This window comes from Mesoplodon bidens (assembly GCF_964165515.1).
Source record: "Mesoplodon bidens genome assembly, chromosome: 9".
In the NCBI taxonomy this organism is placed as follows: domain Eukaryota; kingdom Metazoa; phylum Chordata; class Mammalia; order Artiodactyla; family Ziphiidae; genus Mesoplodon; species Mesoplodon bidens.
Genome location: NC_138166.1, coordinates 82,530,743 through 82,552,775, shown reverse-complemented (window position 1 = coordinate 82,552,775; position 22,033 = coordinate 82,530,743). Strand labels below are relative to the sequence as shown.

General features: G+C 42.1%; 1 protein-coding gene across 2 annotated transcripts in view; it reads right to left on the bottom strand.

Moving 5' to 3' along the window:
- SND1 (staphylococcal nuclease and tudor domain containing 1) overlaps nucleotides 1–22,033 on the bottom strand; it is a 427,993-nt gene that overhangs the window by 247,263 nt on the left and 158,697 nt on the right. The window contains exon 11 of one of the 2 annotated variants that reach the window (XM_081244332.1): nucleotides 19,088–19,177. The exons of the other annotated variant lie outside the window; for it this stretch is intronic. Within the exon in view, the coding sequence (XP_081100458.1) occupies nucleotides 19,088–19,177 (90 nt within the window). The remainder of the gene's footprint in view (nucleotides 1–19,087; nucleotides 19,178–22,033) is intronic. 2 annotated transcript variants of the gene reach the window in all.

Genomic DNA, 22,033 nt, shown 5'->3' with positions numbered 1-22,033 from the left:
AAGGAAATAGTTAATCAAGCCCAGGAAGCACAGAGACTCCCATACAGGATAAATCCAAGGAGAAACACGCCAAGGCACACATTAATCAAACTATCAAAAATTAAATACAAAGTAAAATTACTAAAAGCAGCAAGGGAAAAGCAATGAATAACACACAAGGGAATCCCCATAAGCTTAACAGCTGATCTTTCAGCAGAAACTCTGCAAGCCAGAAAGGAGTGGCAGGACATATTTAAAGTGATGAAAGGGAAAAACCTAAAACCAAGATTACTCCACCCAGCAAGGATCTCATTCAGATTCAGTGGAGAAATTAAAACCTTTACAGACAAGCAAAAGCTAAGAGAATTCAGCACCACCAAACCAGCTTTACAACAAATGCTAAAGGAACTTCTCTAGGCAGGAAACACAAGAGAAGGAAAACCCCTACAATAACAAACCCAAAACAATTAAGAAAATGGTAATAGGAACATACATATCAATAACTACCTTAAATGTAAATGGATTAAATGCTCCAACCAAAAGACACAGACTGGCTGAATGGATTCAAAAACGAGACCCGTATAAATGCTGTCTACAAGAGACCCACTTCAGACCTAGGGACACAACAGACTGAAAGTGAGGGCGTGGAAAAAGATATTCCATGCAAATGGGAATCAAAAGAAAGCTGGAGTAGCAATACTCATATCAGACAAAATAGACTTTAAAATAAAGACTATTACAAGAGACAAAGAAGGACACTACATAATGATCAAGGGATCAATCCAAGAAGAAGATATAACAATTGTAAATATTTATGCACCCAACATAGAAGCACCTCAATACATAAGGCACATGCTAACAGCCATAAAAGGGGATATCAACAGTAACACAATAATAGTAGGGGACGTTAACACCCCACTTTCACCAACAGACAGATCATCCAAAATGGAAATAAGGAAACACAAGCTTGAAATAATACATCGGACAAGATGGACTTAATTGATATTTATGGGACATTGCACCCAAAAAGAACAGAATATACTTTCTTCTCAAGTGCTCCTGGAATATTCTCCAGGATAGATCACACCTTGGGTCACAAATCAAGCCCTGGTAAAATTAAGAAAATTGAAATCGTATCAAGTATCTTTTCCAACCACAACGCTATGAGACTAGATATCAATTAAAGGAAAAAAACTGTAAAAAACACAAACAAAAACAAAAACCAAACACATGAAGGCTAAACAATACACTACTAAATAACCAAGACATCACTGAAGAAACCAAAGAGGAAATCAAAAAACACCTAGCAACAAATGACAATGAAAACACGACGACCCAAAACCTATGGAATGCAGCAAAAGAAGTTCTAAGAGGGAAGTTTATAGCAATACAATCCTACCTCAAGAAACAAGAAAAATGTCAAATACACAACCTAACCTCACACCTAAAGCAATTAGAGAAAGAAGAACAAAAAAAATCCAGGGGCTTCCCTGGTGGCGCAGTGGTTGAGAGTCCACCTGCTGATGCAGGGGACACGGGTTCGTGCCGCAGTCCGGGAAGATCCCACATGTCGCGGAGCGGCTGGGCCCGTGAGCCATGGCCACTGAGCCTGCGCTCTGCAACGGGAGAGGCCACAACAGTGAGAGGCCCGCGTACCACACAAAAAAACAAACCAAACCAAACCAAACCAAAACAAAAAAACCCAAAGCTAGGAGAAGGAAAGAAATCATAAAAATCAAATGAGAAATAAATGAAAAAGAAATGAAGGACACAATAGCAAAAATCGATAAAACTAAAAGCTGGTTCTTTGAGAAGATAAACAAAATTGATAAACCATTAGCCAGACTCATCAAGAAAAAAAAAAGGAAAAGACTCATATCAACAGAATTAGAAATGAAAAAGAAGTAACAACAGACGCTGCAGAAATACAAAGGATCATGAGAGATTACTACAAGCAACTCTATGCCAATAAAATGGACAACCTGGAAGAAATGGAAAATATAAACAGACCAACCACAAGCACTGAAATTGAGACTGTGATTAAAAATCTTCCAACGAACAGAAGCTCAGGACCACATGGCTTCACAGGCGAATTCTATCAAACATTTAGAAAGAGCTAACACCTATCCTTCTCAAACCCTTCCAAAATATAGCAGACTCAAACTCATTCTACAAGGCCACCATCACCCTGATACCAAAACCAGACAAAGATGTCACAAAGAAAGAAAACTACAGGCCAATATCACTGATGAACATAGATGCAAAAATCCTCAACAAAATACTAGCAAATAGAATCCAACAGCACATTAAAAGGATCATACACCATGATCAAGTGGGGTTTATTCCAGGAATGCAAGGATTCTTCAATACATGCAAATCAATCAATGTGATACACCATATTAACAAATTGAAGGAGAAAAACCATATGATCACCTCAATAGATGCAGAAAGAGCTTTTGACAAAATTCAACACCCATTTATGATAAAAACCCTCCAGAAAGTAGGCATAGAGGGAACTTACCTCAACATAATAAAGGCCATATATGACAAACCCACAGCCAACAGTGCTCTCAAGGGAGAAAAATGGAAACCATTTCCTCTAAAATCAGGAACAAGACAAGGTTGCCCACTCTCACCACTATTATTCTACATAGTTTTGGAAGTCCTAGCCACAGCAATCAAAGAAGAAAAAGAAACAAAAGGAATCCAAATCGGAAAAGAAGAAGTAAAGCTGTCACTGTTTGCAGATGACATGATACTATACATAGAGAATCCTAAAGACTCTACCAGGAAACTACTAGAGCTCATCAATGGATTTGGTAAAGTAGCAGGATCCAAAATTAACACACAGAAATCTCTTGCATTCCTATACACTAATATGAAAAATCTGAAACAGAAATTAAGGAAACACTCCCATTTACCACTGCAACATAAAGAATAAAATATCTAGGAATCAACCTACCTAAGGAGACAAAAGACCTGTATGCAGAAAATTATAAGACACTGATGAAAGAAACTGAAGATGATACAAACAGGCGGAGAGATATACCATGTTCTTGGATTTGAAGAATCAACACTGCGAAAATGACTATACTACCCAAAGCAATCTACAAATTCAATGCAATCCCTATCAAACTACCACTGGCATTTTTCACAGAACTAGAACAAAAAATTTCACAATTTCTATGGAAACACAAAAGACCCTGAATAGCCAAAGCAATCTTGAGAAAGAAAAACGGAGCTGGAGGAATCAGGCTCCCTGACTTCAGACTATACTACAAAGCTACAGTAATCAAGACAGTATGGGACTGGCACAAAAACAGAAATATACATCAATGGAACAGGATAGAAAGCCCAGAGATAAACCCACGCACATATGGTCACCTTATCTTTGAGAAAGGAGGCAAGAATATACAATGGAGAAAAGACAGCCTCTTCAATAAATGGTGCTGGGAAAACTGGACAGCTACATGTAAAAGAATGAAATTAGAACACTCCTTAACACCATACACAAAAATAAACTCAAAATGGATTAAAGACCTAAATGTAAGGCCAGACACGATAAAACTCTTAAAGGAAAACATAGGCAGAACACTATGACATAAATCACAACAATATCCTTTTTAACCCACCTCCTAGAGAAATGGAAATTAAAACAAAAATGAACAAATGGGATCTAATGAAACTCAAAACCTTTTGCACAGCAAAGGGAACCATAAACAGGATGCAAAAGACAACCCTCAGAATGGGAGAAAATACTTGAAAACGAAGCAACTGACAAAGGATTAATCTCCAAAGTTTACAAGCAGCTCATGCAGCTCAATATCAAAAAAACAAACAACCCAATCCAAAAATGGGCAGAAGACCTAAATAGACATTTCTCCAAAGAAGATATACAGACTGCCAACAAACACATGAAAGGATGCTGAACATCACTAATCATTAGAGAAATGCACATCAGAACTACAATGAGGTATCACCTCCCACCAGTCAAAATGGCCATCATCAAAAAATCTACAAACAATAAATGCTGGAGAGGGTGTGGAGAAAAGGGAACCCTCTTGCACTGTTGGTGGGAATGTAATTTGACACAGCCACTATGGAGAACAGTAGGGAGGTTCCTTAAAAAACTTAAAATAGAACTACCATACGACCCAGCAATCTCGCTACTGGGCATATACCCTGAGAAAACCGTAAGTCAAAAAGAGTCATGTACCACAATGTTCACTGCAGCTCTATTTACAATAGCCAGGATATGGAACCAACCTAAGTGTCCATCGACAAAGGAATGGATAAAGAAGATGTGGCACATATATACAATGGAATATTACTCAGCCATAAAAAGAAACGAAATTGAGTTATCTGTAGTGAGGGGGATGAACCTAGAATCTGTCATACAGAGTAAAGTAAGTCAGAAGGAGAAAAACAAATACCGTATGCTAACACATATATATGGAATCTAAAAAAAAAAATGGTTCTGAAGAACCTAGGGGCAGGACAGGAATAAAGACGTAGAGAATGGACTTGAGGACACGGAGAGGGGGAATGGTAAGCTGGGACGAAGCGAGAGAGTGGCATGGACAAATATACACTACCAATTGTAAAATAGATAGCTAGTAGGAAGCAGCTGCATAGCACAGGGAGATCGGCTCGGTGCTTTGTGACCACCTAGAGGGGCTGGGATAGGGAGGGTGGGTGGCAGACGTAAGAGGGAGGGGATATGGGGTTATATGTGTATGTATAGCTGATTCACTTTGTTATACAGCAGAAACTAACACAACATTGTAAAGCAATTATACTCCAATAAAGATGTTAAAAAAAAATAAGCAAGCCCCTAAACACACACACACACACACACACACACACACACACACACACGAGAAAAACTTAAAACAATGTTATTGGTTTCCTAGCAAAGCAAAATATCTAGAAAAAGATACCTAAAAGATAAAAGATATGTTATCTAATTTAAATGTCAGCCTATTTTATACAATAGTTTGTCAAAAATATCCTACGTTTCCATACTGGCTTTCCTGCCAAATGACTTCAAAATGTCTGTTTCAGCGAATGAAACAACAAAAAGGATTTAGTTTCTTGATTTGACTTTGAAAATCTTTAGGAGAAAATAAAAAAAGATGCACTGCTTTATCCATATATGTCCTTTCTAAAAATGACACCTCCATCTATTTCTTTTTTTAAAGTTAAGAACATGTTACATAAAACAACCAAAAAATGTTTCAAATTATATCTTCCTGGCTGTTTGAAAATTAAATTTAAAAATTCTGTAAGGAAAAGTATCTTTGCTCGCCATAGGTACACATCAATGCAAAGAGGAATCTCTACAAGAAAAGGAAGAAACAAGAACCCCAAAAACATCAACCTGGACGCACAGGGGTGGAGGACAGGGATAATGACTTGTAGTCAAGGAAGAAACGATCAAATCCAAATGCCAATTCCAGGAAGGTAGACCATCCAAGGAAAACACACTTCCCACATATTTGGAAGCAGGTCCCAGTGTCATCCAAACAGTTATTCTTTTCTTAGTGAGTACAATGTGCAAGCACGCCACAAGGTCTTGTGCTTGGAGCAGCATCAAGCTGACGTATTACCAGAGCACCTAGCAAGGACACACACACCCTGGCCCCCTGACTACAATCCCTCAGGGAAGGGCAATCCAGACTAAAAGCACTGACCAACAGTTTCTTCCTCATCCATGTGTTCCCTTTTCCAGAAACAAGGGAAGTAACAGTTAAAGCAGGCAATTTAAAATGTATCACAACATCATCTAGCCTGTCAAATTTTGTGTTCATCTGAGACAGCCCAAGGAGAAACTAGAACTGCCAAGCAAACCAAGTGGACCTTGTTCAGAGAGAAGCTGATGCTTTGTCAGCTTTGGTCATGGACCAAGTTCCATGCTGCTGGGAGGAAGAATAGAAACAAGAAAAGATGATATTCAGCACATCACTTTTTTTCCTCTTAAGGCCAGAAAGGTCCCAGGGATCCAGGGCAATGGCCAAGTCAGACAGTACGGCAGATGGGGTGTGTGTATTGGAAAATGAGAGCTACTACAGGCTTGGAATTTTGAAGCTGTTCGTGTTGCCAGTCTGAGCACCTTTGAGGAGGGGGATGGTAAATGCAAGGCGGAAGGAGGGGAGGGAAAAGGAAGGAAAACCACCAGAAGGTTAGAGAGACGGGAAGGAAAGGAATGGGGAGTATGTGTTGGTACAGGAGGAGATATTAAAGACTATCAATACCACATCCACTCTCTGAACGGCAAGAGAGACATCATAAATCTACCTAGACTTAGTGATCTTATAACCATTTTCCCTTCGGGGAGCTATGATGAGCGACCACCAAAGCAGAAGCACGGAAGAGCAGCAACACGACTCATCTTTGTCTCTCATCTTCAAAAACTCTCCCATGCTGGGGAGCTCAAACCGCACAGAGCTTTTCTTCCACACAGCTGGCAGCACCACTGGCAATGGGAGAAACTAGTAGAAAATGTGAAAAGGCTCCAGGCTGCCTCGGAGTCAGTCACTGTGACGCATTTGGTTTCCAAAGCCATTATTTCAAAACGTAGTCAACTGATGAGTGATGGAGGGAAACGAAACACCAGCCCCCAAGTGGGAGAAAATCATTTGACAACAGAGGTCCCAGAAAAGGGAGAAGAGAGGTCCTTGCCCCAATGGGAAACTTGACTGTGACCACAACCACAACAGTTTAAACTTGAAATTTCAGTTGAGAAGACAGAAAAGATACTGTGGCCATAACTCAGTAACATAAGCATAGCACGAAAAGAATGAATTCAATCTCCTAGCTTTCTCTTGGGGAGGTAGCAGTCTGGTTGGTAAAAGATAATTAAAGCCACACCATAAAGGTGGTGGAGATTTATCTTCAACACATGCAAACATAACCCTCAAATCTTGTGTTCTGGCTACCACAGGTATCCCCATTCATTGTTATTTAAAATAAATCTTTGGTGTCAAAAGATTAAACTTTCAGAACCGTAAAAGGATCAGGTAGACCAATTCAGCAAAAACAGGGCAAAAACATGTTCACTCCCCTTTTACCGACAAGGAAATTAAGGAAATATAATAAAATAAAAGGAACCATCATCCAAGGTCATGGAGTTAGGTGAACAAGGACTAGATGTACTTCAATACTTCAGGTCCCTTGGCTCCAGGAACCCAAGTTTTCCCACCTCCGTCCCAGGCAAGGGGAAGCGACCTGCCCTCCCCAGGGTGACTACCAGGAAAACTACACAGTGATCGGTAGATGACCGTTACGTCAGAGAGTCTGGTCAGAGACACCAGGATGACCAGTTGACCCTTTCTGGATTCTTTAAGATCTTACAAAAATAGATTCCTTTGTATTTTACAAATGAAGAAAATAAGGCAGACTGGAAGAAATAAACTCATCCTAAGTGTAAGAATTTGAACATACACAATATTCAGCCACATATCTTCTAGCCTCTGAGGTCACAGAAATGTCCTACCTCTTCATTGTAATGTGGGCCGACAACTGTGGACAATGCTACAGGTCTGCATTTGAGGTGCTAGTTTCTATTTCCATCCTAGGAACTGACAAGGTTCCATCCTTTGTGCCCTGCCCAAAAGTTATTCCTAATGCAGCTGTCTGCTTCCATGCCCTCCCTAACCTGGCACACCTGGGGAGTCACAGCTGTCAAAATAACGCCCCTTTTACAAATGAAGAAACAGAGACGACAGGAATGCACAGACCATACAGTTAGGGATGCATCTCTCAGCTCTTAAGATTCACTAGGAAAGTTAAGGAGCTTCCCCAGCTCACACCAACAGCCTGTGGCAATATTTCACCAAAACATTCAACCAATTTCTTTTTTTTTTTCTTTTTTTTTTTGCAGTATGTGGGCCTCTCACTGTTGTGGCCTCTCCCGTTGCGGAGCACGGGCTCCGGACGCGCAGGCTCAACAGCCACAGCTCATGGGCCCAGCCGCTCCCCGGCATGTGGGACCTTCCCAGACTGGGGCACGAACCCGTATCCCCTGCATCGGCAGGCGGACTCTCAACCACTGTGCCACCAGGGAAGCCCCAACCAATCTCTAACCAGGGCTCAGGTCACTCCGCTATTTACTTACCTCCTCTCCTCCTTTCCTTATATTCCCTCCCCCTCCCTCTTTTTTGGATAAAGGGGTGTCAGAGATTTACAGGCTGCAGAAACTGGGCCTCGTGAGGGGAAAATCTGATGCTTAACGGGCCTCTCCTGCCCAGTCCCCCCCGCCCAACCCTCGCATCGAAGTCTAGCCTGACAGGCTCTGAGGAGCTGGGCTCAGCAGCAACCCGCCAGGCTAAAAGTTATCCGACACACTGCAGAAATGGCCAAGCGGAGCCAGTTAGGGACTTATTTACTTCCAATATATTTGGACTATTGTTGGAGAAGACGGACATCATGAAGCCCAGGTCCCAGGGAATGGGAACGTCAGGGAGCAGTCAGGGGCCATCAAGTGTCTGTCACTTAGAGGTTTAAAATCACAATGAACGATCCAAGTGAAAAATATTAACTCACTGCCTACTAGTTGGGTAAATCCCTCTGTCAAAAATCATTTTTCAAGAGAACAAATTATAAATGCTGCACATTTTCAAAAAGACAAAGAAACAGCCCCAAAGTTGACCTCCTGCACTAAGGAGTGGCTGCTTGGGCTGCCTCACGAAGAGCCCACAGGGAGGGTGGCCTCGCAGGCATCCAGCACGCTGCCAGTGGGGGAGCAATTAGTTCATAACCATTAACTCATATCCAGAAAAACAAAAACATCCTTATTCTACCTGTTTTGTTTTTTTTTTTTTTTTTGCAGTACGCGGGCCTCTCACTGCTGTGGCCTCTCCCGTTGCGGAGCACAGGCTCCATACCCACAGGCTCAGCGGCCATGGCTCACGGGCCCAGCCGCTCTGCGGCATGTGGGATCCTCCCGAACCAGGGCACGAACTCGTGTCCCCTGCATCGGCAGGCGGACTCTCAACCACTGCGCCACCAGGGAAGCCCTCTACCTGTTTTAAAGGTCTTGGTTTTTATTTGTCAGACAGAGCTATGCCTGAAGTCTCGTTGAAGTGGGGCTCGAGGTCTATATTGTACAAGGAAATTAAAGAAGACAGGTCACAGGAAAACCATCTGTCCAGCTTAGAGCTATGCCATGAGCTTTCTACATCCCTTCTCTATATTCAAAGACTTCCAGTCTTTCTTAAGAACTGCCAGATAGAGGACAAATCCCACCACCTCTGTAAAGACTTACTGGGGAATCCTAATCTGATTCTTGACATCAGGAGCTGAGAGCTGAAGAAAGGGTCAGACAGGCTCTTTGCCCCGTAGAGGGTGAGGGAGGTCAGACCTGGGAACAGATACTCCAGAAATGGGCACAGGGGAGTAATAGGACAGACAGCCTCCGACATTACATGGGGAGCCAGGAATACGGAACCGTGCTAAGATTCTTACAGAAAAAGAAGTGTGAAAGCAAGAAGCTGTGAAAGGGCTTGGCATGTCAACACAAGGGTGAGAAGTTATTTGTGACGTATCATATGGAGGGTAGAGTAGGAAGTAAGACTGGAAATGGAAACATCCCTAAATGACATTATGCTATTTTATATATAACCGGCTTTCCTTTACCTTCATTTAAGGAGTCATATGCTTTTCTGCAGCCATCTGGGTGTCCCCAGAGTCTGTGAGATGACCATGACTGTGCATATAAAGCGATTCTGACAGCAACATGAAAGATGGCAGACTAGAAGGAGAACTACTTAAGATGCAGTTGCACTGGTTGAGAGATAAGGAGCATACAGACCAGTAGCCATGGGTAATACTGTGAAAAGGAAGACTTGGAAGTGATAACTATGGCAGAATCAGATGAAACTGGGATGGGGAGACTGCTGATATTAAAGTTTGGGATAACAGGTGGGTGGTGACATTATTTAAGACCAACAACAAAGGTAGCCCAGGCAGTTTGTGAGCAGGGAGGAAACTCGTATGGAAGCCAAGAACTACATTTTAGACATAATAGATGACAGCTATCTACTGGCATCTGTATTTGGGTATCTAGTATTCAGCAGCTGGAAACTGATCTTAAGGCAGAGAAAGAAATCAGGGGTGGAAATATTCATATATAAGAGACAGCTGAAGCCATTAAGTGCAAAGGTCACACAACAGGTGTGACCTCTCGTCTCTGAAAGACAACTATGATCTGTACAATTCACATTAATATTAACCCAATCCTGCCAAGAGACATGTTTCTTATCTCAGTTATTCAAATCTGTTCTTATTCAACTTCACACATTTTGATGTAATCTTATCGCAGTTAGACTGTAGGCAACTTGTGACAGAGATGATATTTTATTCTTATTTTTCCTCCAAAAAGGTATCCAACCACCATGTGCCTTTTCTAAACTATTCGTTCCATGAGAACAGGTGTTTGTAAGGCTCAATCCCCAATGTCTTGAACAAGGTGTGGTATGGAGTAGTTGCTCAAGAAATAGTTCCTGAATGAATAATAAAAATGAGTTTTCTTCCCCAGGCTGCCACTTCCGGCCTTCTCCTAGGGACTGAGTCCTCCAAAAGGATAAACCTACTCAACCTTTGTCTTCAGAAGAGGACCACCTGCTCATCAGCCCGGCCCAGTCACTTTTTGCAGTCAGAAGAGGTGGGAAGGCAAAGTTGCAGAAAAATTTTCCGGTCCAAAATGACCAGATTAAAGACAAAACCTGAGATTCCTAGAGTTACAGAAGAACACTCATGCACAGTTCCCCATAGCACACACCCTAAGCAGGCAACATGTTACACATGGTCTTATTAGTCCTAATGTCCTATTCATCAGCCTGAAATGGGATGAGCATGGTTCATCAAAAGCTCCTGCCAGGAATGATTTCTCCCAGGGTGTGTCATATTTCAAAACACTAATGATCAAAGTCCAAGTGATGGAGGCCCCCTGAGTGTGGCAGCCCTCTTAAGTGGACATCAGCACTCATCCTTCAAGGAAGGGAAACAGGACAGAAGCCCGAGGGTGAGCCTACCAACAACACTAGAAATGTTGTCTCAAGTATTAATTACTCTATACCAATTGTCAGCTGGTCTGAAGATGGAACAGCATTAAAGCCCAGGAGGAGTAACGACGGAAAGAATAAACACAAATACCGAAAGACAAGACAGTCTTGTACAAAACTGAAAAACGAGAACTCTAGCCAAGAGTCAACTAGCCAGATAGACAAAGAAGCTAACCTGGGCTTCCCTGGTGGCCCAGTGGTTAAGAATCTGCCTGCCAATGCAGGAGACACGGGTTCGAGAACTGGTCCGGGAAGATCCCACATACTGTGGAGCGACTAAGCCTGTGCGCCACAACTACTGAGCCTGAGAGCCACAACTACTGCAGCCCACACGCCCAGAGCCTATGCTCCGCAACAAGAGAAGCCACCTCAAGAAGAAGCCCGTGCACCGCAACGAAGAGTAGCCCCCGCTCGCTGCAACTAGAGTAAGCCTGCATGCAGCAACGAAGACACCCAATGCAGCCATAAATAAATAAATAAATAAATTTTTAAAATTAGAAAAAAAAAAAAAAAAGGAAGCTAACCTACATTTCCGCTGCCTTACTTTCCTAGGGTTGCTGTAACCCAAGCACCACAAACTGGTTGGCTTACAACAGAAATTTACTCTAATGACTTCGGAAGCCTCAAGTCTGACTTCAAGATGTACACGGGGCCGATGCGCCCTCTGAAGGCTCTAGGGAAGAATCCTTCCTTGCCTCTTCCTAGCTACTGGTGGCTCCTGGCCGTCTCCTTGGCGTTCCATGCGGCAGCTGTGTCACTTCAATCTCCATCTCCACTGTCAGGTGTCCTTCCTTCTCTGTCTGTGTCCTACCCTCCTCTAAGGAAGGCACAGGTCTTTGGGTTCAGACCCCACCCTAATCCAGCAGGATCTCATTTTAACCCATTACATCTGCGAAGCCCCTATTTCCAGATAAGGTCACATTCCGAGGTTCTAAAAGGACATGAATTCTGAGGGGACACTATTCATCCTGCTACAGCCATCATTATGAAAACACCAGGAAAGACCATCCAAGCCAGCAATCCTCATGGGGTAGAATTGCAGCTCTTTAGGAATACCTGAAAATTTGCCAGAGAAAAGGTAACTGGTAAGTGAAAGCAAAACGGCAGTTCCACATATCAACAAAAGAACTCGATTCAGTAAGAACCAGAAGTTTTGCTCAGATTTTAAACGCATGAAAACAAGGAGCACATAGCCTTTGAGCTCACAACCGCATGGCCTTAATTATGAAGCTGCAGCCCTAAGACACCACTTCAGTCACCCAGCTGAGGAGAATTGGAGGGGGGCTTCCCTGGTGGTGCAGTGGTTGAAAGTCCGCCTGCCGATGCAGGGGGTGCAGGTTCGATCCCTGGTCGGGGAGCTAAGATCCCACATGCCTCCTGGCCAAAAAACCAAAACATAAAAAAGAGAAGCAATATTGTAACAAATTCAATAAAGACTTTATAAATGGTCCACATCAAAAAAGTCTTAAAATAATAAAAAAGAATTGGAGGAATTTCCACCTTAGAACCAAGAGACAATTGTGCATACTACCTTCTTGTACACCCACACGTTGTTCATGCCCTTGGGAAAGAAATACTCAAGCAACCGGAAATATGAGCCTAACTTTCTGGACACAGCAAAAACAGAGGCCACAGAAAGAAACCCTTAAGAGCCTGTGCCTAAAAACTGGACTCACTACTTCTGAATGATGTCTTATTTTGCAAAAACACCAAACCCTTTTTCTTACTAGCAAAGTTATATGTGCTAACCCTATATAGACCCTTGTAAGGTGAAACTACCGAAAAAAAAATATTGTGAGAAAAGATAGCAAGAGCTGGGTTTCCTTCCCAACTGAGCACATCTGGACAGTCTCACTTTACTCTCTTCCACACTATAAGATATTCTATACACTATCATTGAGCCTAAGCTCAAAAGAATCTATTTGCTGTAAACCAGGAGGTATAGGAAGTTGGAAGATTTGCAATTCAGCACATTTTATAGGGTTTTTGGCACATAAGGGTTATTTTTAAAGCAGGAAAAAAAGCCTGTTCTCTCCCTACCCCCAAACACAGCTGAGCTGATTCAGCACAAATCTCCCCCTAAAATAAAATCCCAATTTGCAGAGAACAGGCATGGAAAGTTCCAGCCCCAAGGACGGCATTTCAGAATCCTCGCTGAAAAGATCAGGAGTGGGTGGCTTCACCACCCACTGACCAGAGACAAGCTGACCAAAAATCAGTTATAAATGTAAGGGCTTCACCAGAGCCTACGAGCAACTTGGGAGTCCAGGGAAGAGAAGCCTTTAAACAACGTGATGCCCAGTAGTAACCAAAGACAGAAGATCCTGAGGATTCTGGTAGCTAATAAATCACTTCCCACGGGTGAGCATACAGAAGACATTTCCAGGAATGCAGTTTAAAGTTCTAGTTTCTTCATTTAACTAAGAGGTCCTTTCCGAAGAAGGCATTACAATATACACCATACAAATACCACATTTCTCCAAAGAGCTATATGCTCCGCCCAGCACCCTGATGGTCCCTAAAGCACAGAGGTACTCTGCACAATCTGCAGATACAAAAACCAAAAACCCATCAAGAGGAGCTCATAAGCGGCAGCAGGGCGAGCGCTACCTTGCTGAGAACAACTCAGCGAGTCTCCAGAAACAGGCCAGGCTACAGTCATTTCTGTTAATCACCTTCACCAGACGAGGGAGCTGATGAGTCAAGCCAAGGGGTCGAGGGCATCTACAATGACCCTTGGTCTCCCGTGCACACTGACACACTCCTGGCCCGTCTAAGTGGGAGAAGTCTTACTTGGAAAAGGCATGGTCAGAGAATACAAGCCACTCGAAATATCACTTGATTTGGTGAATATCTTCAAGCCATTTATTCAAAAAATTTACAGCCACATCGATGGTAACAGCTGGCACTGAGAAAGCAAGGACAAGCAACCTCGCATAAACCTGTCGATTTAAATCACAATGCATTCACAACCTTAGGGCCTGTTTTGATCATTAATGTAAAGGACTTTTCCATAGCGTGAGTGTATCACATTAATATGAAGTGGAAAATGTGGAGATGACAAAGGAAATGTTTACAAAAACCAAACTAAGATACATTAGAGGTAATTAAGAACAAGAATCCCCAGACTGCCAGCTTTGTACTTAACACAGCGAATTAAGTAACACATGGCAAAAGTATTTTTAAGCAAAGGACAGCCCTGTGATATAGCCCGTGAGAAGAGTGAAAGAATCCTCCTCAAAAAAGCTCCATGCCCTTGAAGAGCTCTCACCGGCTGAGTGAAGCACGGCTTCGGCTGAGGAAGGCTACACCGGGTACCTTCAGGGACCAGTCCTCAACCTGTGCTCCTCAACCTGGGCGGGGCCCTGGCCCAAGATAAAAAAAAGTGACCTGTCCTTCCCCTTCTCCCAGAAGCCTCATCTCTGCCAAGAGATTGAAGAGAAAGGACAACCAAGCTCCACACTTGCTTAGCACAGTTACCTATGACCTCACATTGTCTGCGTAACTGAAGAACATGTAATCTGACACTGGTTTCTCTGAAGAACAATCTGATGAAACATCACTTCACAGGGACATCTCAAAGACTAATGAGATAATGTCTAGAGGGCTGAAGGCAATCAGAGGGCTGATCCATGGTGCTCTTACCACCTGTGGCTATCTGTAGACGAGGACGATGCAGCTGAAGAGGATCAACTTCTCATAGCAGGTAGAGTACACGTTATACACAAGAACTGGCATATCCCCAAAAGCACCATGACCCTGGCTATCTACACATGATTCAGTACATACAACAGGAAAGCGGGCCTTTCCAGATGCCTTTTAATTCAAAATCATGATTAAAAGCATAGACATCTGGGGTAAGATACCTAATTCCTATGAGTTTCAGTTTCTATGCCTATGAAAATAGGAATGATACATATATCTTTCAGGGTGGAGGTGAAAATTAAGTAAAGTGAAAACAAAATTCAGTATTTTTCCATCAAGAAACAACTCAGTAAATGACAGCTCTACTCTTTAGACTAGAATGAGCATTATATGAAGTGCCTTAAAAAACAGAAGTCTTTAGTTCATGCTACATATTGGAACAGCATGAAAATCACACATAGGTAGCCACCACCAAAGAACAAATGAGCCCTATCTTCCCTAGCTAATTTAGACATTCAGAATATTTTATCCCATAGAAACAAGGCTATTAACAGTGGTTGGGTTGCCGGCCTGGTTCATAAAGGCACATTAACCTAGAATAGAGATAATATCATTTACATACAATACCAACCATCCTAGACAGACCAGGTTTACCATGAGTTCAGTTTTGAACCTGCTGGAACTGTAAATCCGGTACACATGGAAATCATTTCCACCCACCCCAAAAAGCCCCACGTCCCCAAAAGTACAACCCTCAAGTAAAATAGGTTTCCAAAAAAGAACAATCTAAAACAATATGAATTAGAAATAATTCCCTAATTCATAGCCCAATAACTTCCCAAATGTCTGCATTTATCAAGAAAATTACCCAATTTTTAGTGCCTAAAGAGTCAACCTAGTTTACGGAACAAATTTTAATGGCATAAAAATCATACAAAGTCAGCCGTTGATTTACAAATGAGCCTCATCCCCCAAATTTACTTATTATATCAACAGAAACAGTGGCAAAACCTTTAGGGAACAGACGAATTGGGGGGTAGAGTTTCTGGAGATAGATGCTCGTCCAGGCTCTCCTCTCTACTGCCAGGGCTGAAGCTTCATCGCTTCTTGCAGTTTCATCTCATCCACCATTTCTGACCCTTCAATTGTCCAAACAAGTTACAACTTTGAACACAATGGTTCCCATGGTGATAGAAATTTTGCAATCAAGGGACAGGACTTACAGTGATTCCTATGTCATTTGTAAATGCTGTATTAAACAGATTAAAAAATATTTAGAGATTTTATGAAATAGCTGGAGAAAATTCCCAGTGAAGATCCCAGCTATTATTACCTTATTCCACTGAGAACAAAATGACTTAGGCACACAGACTCTTGCTTTCCTTGGGCTGACCGTCTCTAAACATTAAGAAAAAAAATGTACACAGAGAAAGAAACTGCTCCTGCTATCAGAAGAGGACCTTAGCTCTGGTTCTCTTAGGACGGCATCTCACCATCTTATACTCACTAAGGATGCCATTCTGGAAAACTAAGGGACATGCTGAAGTTACTAAGGATTCCATGCGTCCACTACACTGGGACCATGAAGAAACCCAGAAGAAATTAGCAAGACAGTTCTCTCCTCCATGCATATTCCTTAGTCATATTTTAGTGAAAGCACAGATGGCAGATGGTAAACCAGGGATGGGGAGGGCATTCTACCAGGCAGTATAGCAATTCAGACAGCTTCTGAAACACTGCCAGGATACGCACATATCCTACCTCTCCCTTAAACCAGATAACACACACACACACACAAATATACACTCCAATACAAGCAGATACACATTTTGTGGAAGCTGGAACCAGGTGACACCCAAATCTGCACAAGGGGTTGATGGCAGTCAAAGTAGTTGCGCACTGATTCACATATCTTGACCTCAGACCTGAGAAAGTCAAGCAATGCTAGATTCTAAACGAAAGCAGTATTATTAAACAAAACCAAACTACATAACGCAACAGGCACCTGGAAAAACATGAATGACTAGTATTATCCTGGATTCTCATCCGTGAGAAAGGAAAGGCAAATAATATTACCAGCTCACAAATGCTAAAACCAAGGCTCAGAGAGGTGCCTGGTTACTTTAAGGCATTTAGCTGGAATTAAATCTTGGGAGTGAACCAAAGTGAATTTCCATAACTGAAATGGAGGCCACTGAATCTAACAAAGCACCTTCAATCTCAATGCTCTACAGTCTAGAAACCCCTCCAAACTTCTTATTATAGACTCTCTGGGATGGTCAAATAATAGTCTGGGCAGAGAAGATGATTTTTACCTCCATTATCTTGTTTAAGCTGTGACAGGCTGTACTAATCAGCTTCCGTGCACAGGCACACACAGGCACACATGCTCCCTCTCGGTGCCTCTTAATCACCATGTGCTGCACTGAACAGCTGCAGAGGTCTGAAGGGAATTGGCAGAAATGTGTGATGGTGTGCTAGCCACCCCCCACCCCGAGGCAGCCACTGCCCTGTCTGCTCCCAGACTCCAAAGCACACGGGTGTTCGCTGTCGCAACTGATGGGCCCAGAAGACAGGCAAGTGGTTTCAGGTGGTGAGTCAGGAACAGCAGTTTGCATCAGGAATGTTCCAGCCCAGCAGAGCTTAGCTGCATCCTTCTCCCTATGCAGGGATACAGTATTCATCGTTTACACAGTGTCACCGTGGGGGACAAAACTTGGGCTCAGCACAAATAGAATCCAATCAACTCTCATGCAGAGGAACCAGTAAATGAGTTTTCTCCCACCAAGAAGGAGCCTAATTGCTTAAGAATTGCCACCATATCTGACACTGGAGGTCAGTTCTTTTATCCTGAGACAGAGGACTTTACAAAGGCCCAGCAGGCACATAGTGTTTGAGAGCAGAGGCCTGGGCTAACTTTCTAGAACCATTAAGCAGCTGTTACCCTGAGCTGTAATCTCTGCTCCTAGGGACGAAGCACAATCAGGGAAGGGCAATATTCAAACAAACCAGGTGGATGCCAGAATACACACCACACAACTGGCTGTGCACGAAGCAAATATGCGCTGCCACTCCTTTCAGTGTGGTTTTGGATGGATTTCAATAGAAATGAACACGTGCAGGGGGAATTCCTTGCTTGTCTCTATGCCATTGTTTATGAGCCAGTAAATTAGTGATATGGTATCAACTTGGTGAAACAGACGTCAGACATTCAATCAGACAACAAGAGATCTAGAAATTGAAAGAGGCTTAAAGCCATCATTTGCACTACACTTCATGAATGAATACAGCATTCTGTCATGTTTTATACAATGACAAATGAGCCTATTCTCTCAAGGAATCTGAGGAGATTAATACTTGTTTTAGGGAATCCAGTTTGGTTTCTCTACCTCAAAATTAGCAATTTCATCTTTTGCCCAGCTTCAAAATCTCTTGCAATAATTTATCATTCTAGTAACTACAGTACTTTGACAAACCTCTCGTAACTCCAATCGTTTAAAAACCTGCATGTAGGTAAAGAATGCTAATATGGCTTCAACATGTTGAGGTCAGACTTAGAACCAAATGGCCTTACCTTTCTGAACCTATAATAAAAGTTGGCCCAAAACATAACATTTCCTGGAAGAATCCCCACCAACGCAAAGTAAGGAGAACACAAATCACAGTCTTTCTCTGAACAGATTTCCCTCAATTACCGCAGGAACTATTCTATTCGTTTCCTCTGTTTACCCAGGACACAAAGAAATGTCCCGGATATGTAGGTTGGGGAGGTCAGGGAAAATCAGTGGAAGATCAGAGGCTCATTATCAGCTTCCCAGAATAGCAAGTTCTGCAGCAGGTCATAGAACATTCTGCTCTAAGAACACAAGGAAATGCCCTCTGAGGGCCTCTGAGCTGCTGCGCTACACCAGAAAGTCTCCCAAGGAACCACCAGGAAACCACACCCTCTTTTCCACAAAAGGCAGGCTCCTATTCCAGAAGCCCTCTTCTCCTCAGAAACAGGGGAGTCAGAAAAAAGCAGCCACTTTCTTTCATTAGCAAATCCCACAGCCCTGACTTTTAATGCAAGTGGCTGGAGAGAAGCAGAGAGCTACTCGGCTTTAATGGAAGTGGATGGAGCTCAGGGCAATATGCAATTACTGAGACTGGAATTGAGCCTGGACCCTGGAAAGAACATGCCGTGAGAGCCCTAGAAATCACACTGTGGTCAGGGCCCCAATTTTAAACTTCTCCCAAGGGATGCCACTTCCTGAGACAGAGGCACGCCTCTCTTCATATCAAAGTAATACCGCTTGATTTGGTGGAGGAGAGTCATTTGCTGGTCTCTGGGATTCCATCACAAGAGTCCAGATTAAAACAACCCCTAACCACTTGCAAATTATGTTTCTGCCATCACTTACCTTTTTCCCAATAAGCTTCTTTCGCAGAAATTCCCGGGCTTCAAACATATAGGGAATGTCATAGAGGGGACGCAGTTTCTTGTTCTTATCCTTAAAGCAAAATAAAATACCGCATCAGGAATGGGAAAACAAAGCAAAAACTGACACATGAACACAGCCAAGAGTGAGAGATAATGACAACACACCTGAAATATGCTCTAGCTCCCAGTATCACAAATATTGAATAATTGCTAGATATATAGTAAACGATTAACAAAGTATTTGGTTGAAATGCTTTACAGGGAACAAGACTATCTTTTTTTCAAATGACAGGCTCAAAAATAAGCAATGGAATGTTTACACAAGTGGAAACAACCTAAATGTTCATCAACAGGGAAAGAGCTATATAAACTGCAGTATAGAAGAAGCTCACTGAGTATTAGGGCCCTTCTAATATTTACAGATATACTATAAATCTCATTCTATACTCTGTAAGCCTTTATTAAGTACCTACCAACTATTAGCCTCAGACAAAGCACTATGTAAATGTATGTTATACTCTTGGACTTAAAATCCTTGTAACCTAACAATAACAGAAGAAATCCTGCAGATATGAAGTAACACAAAGCAGTTCTGAATAAGTGCTAAATTATGTGCTATAGACTAGGGACTAAGTGCTATTAGAATTCAGGGAAGTGGAAAGAAGTAATCAGGAGATGTTTCATTGACAAGGTGGGACTTAACATGAGTTTGCAGGATAGGAAAAAACTATAAAGAAAATTAGAGTTGGGGGAAAAAAGACAAGCAAAAGGAGAGAGGCAGGAATAAACAGTATTGCAGCACACAAATACACAGCCAATCCCTTCATTATTTCTTGGGGCCAAGACTTCCCCGAAAAGAGGGGCTCTGAGCAATATAGCTGAGATGATGAGAGAGGGTCCGGATGAAGGCAACAGAACTGGGAATTGACAGGAACTTAAGAGCTAGGAGAATCTCTTTAAAAAATAAATAAATAGTGACTGACAAGGGAGTGGATAGAGGGGATAAAAGCAAAGGAACCCGAGAAGTTTGCAGTCAGGGGGAGGACAGCGTACAGAGGACTAGAGCTTGTGCACAAGAAATTGGGACATGTTGGCTAAATTGGTTGGTATGATTAACGTCTCTCCCACTAGCTCCTAAGCTGCATGAGAACAGAGACCCTGCCCTTTTCTGTTGTCCTTTGTGATCCCAGACCCAAGTATGTAGTACTTCCCTCATAGTATAAACTCAAATACTTGGATGTACTACCACAAAAGAAATATGCAGAATAATATACAAGAGCGAGTATGCTAGAAGGACAGGACTGCATGAACAGATATGGGGGGGGGGGGGGTGGAAATCAGAAAAAAAGGAGAAAATTAAGCCATAACCCCTAACCTAGATGCACACCACTGCTTCCCCATCCTGTATGATTAGCCCACCTGGCCTTAACTTTGCTTTGCCATCTTTTACACACCTGACACAACAAGATCTCTATATAATTCATTCTATACTTAAAGTATTCAAATTATGTTTTCTTAAATAGCCAACTATTCTCAAATAAAGAACATTTATCATTTTAATACCCCCATATTTAAGGTAATACTAATGACAATTCTGAGGTCAAGGGCATCGAAATTGAGGTTTCCTCCTAGACCCAAAGCAAGCCTTGGTGTCCAAAACACATCATTTAAACATTTCAATTCACTGATATCACCAAGAATGTGCATAATTATTTGAGTTCGAGCTTCACATTCACCATCCACCTGTCTTCTAATTTCTCTGGCTTAAAAAAAATAATAAATAAAGGCAGCAGCACCATTCTCATGCTCTTCAAAGAACTTAAGGCACCTTTTAGAACTGAAGGTGAATCTTTATCCTTTCTCAGAGTTGATGCATGGGATCTCCACACTCTGAACAGGAGCAACTGGGATTTCCAAACTCTGATCAAAGTCATGGGGAACCATGATCACTGCCTAGTAAGTGAAGTATGGCCCGAAACATGAAAATCTTTAAAGAAATAACACTAAGTTTTCCTTAACAAGGAAAATGGGACAAATAAGAGCTGCCTGGCTAGAGGGAGTGCTGGCTAACATAAGGGCAGATGTATAGGATTATGGATATTTTATAAGCATCCAGGCAGCCAAATGAAAATAGTGGGTCACTACTGAGGAGCCCTAAAATAGAGTTTATGATGACACTAAGGATAGTGTAAGAATGCTTGCTAGACAGAAGATGCTAGGTGCCAGTAATGAACAGGATTTTTAACAAAGACAAAAATCAATGGTTATCAGAATCAGCCATCAGGAATAAAGAAGTCCCAATGTATTCATATTCCCCTAGCAATACAGGGCAATCTATTCAGAGAGTAGCTGTGTGATTCACTAAGTGAACAACATTTTTTTAAATGAATTGAACAAAATAATTGACATTTCCCTTACACAGCCTTATGATGTGCCACAGAACCTGATATCAGAACCTTACCCTATTTATTCTGAAACAAGGAATGGTAAGAAATAGTTTCAATAGGCATTCAAATGAAGATCATGGGATGAGATACACCTAAATGTGTGAACATGGCAGTGTGAACAAGAAAGATGCTTGACACGACTGGGCCAAGCCAAGATACTCTCAAAAGAAGGAAAGAAAATAAACAGTATACCAAACATTCCAACAAAAAAACAGGGTGACTTGAGTCTGATTATATGTCTCTCATGAAGCTCGGAAAGAACTAATAGCACGAGCAGAAAACAAGATACCACAAGTGAAAACAGAGTCATCTTTTTACTCTAACCCTGAAGATCTAGTAGCTATTGACATCTGCAAACATCTTACAAGAGAGATATTAGAAGTCCCTAAGAAACAACAAAATAAAAGCAATTCCTCCAAATTACCAGGTACATAAAAGCCTTTGAAATCTCTAAGAGGCAATTGAGGTATGGAATGAAT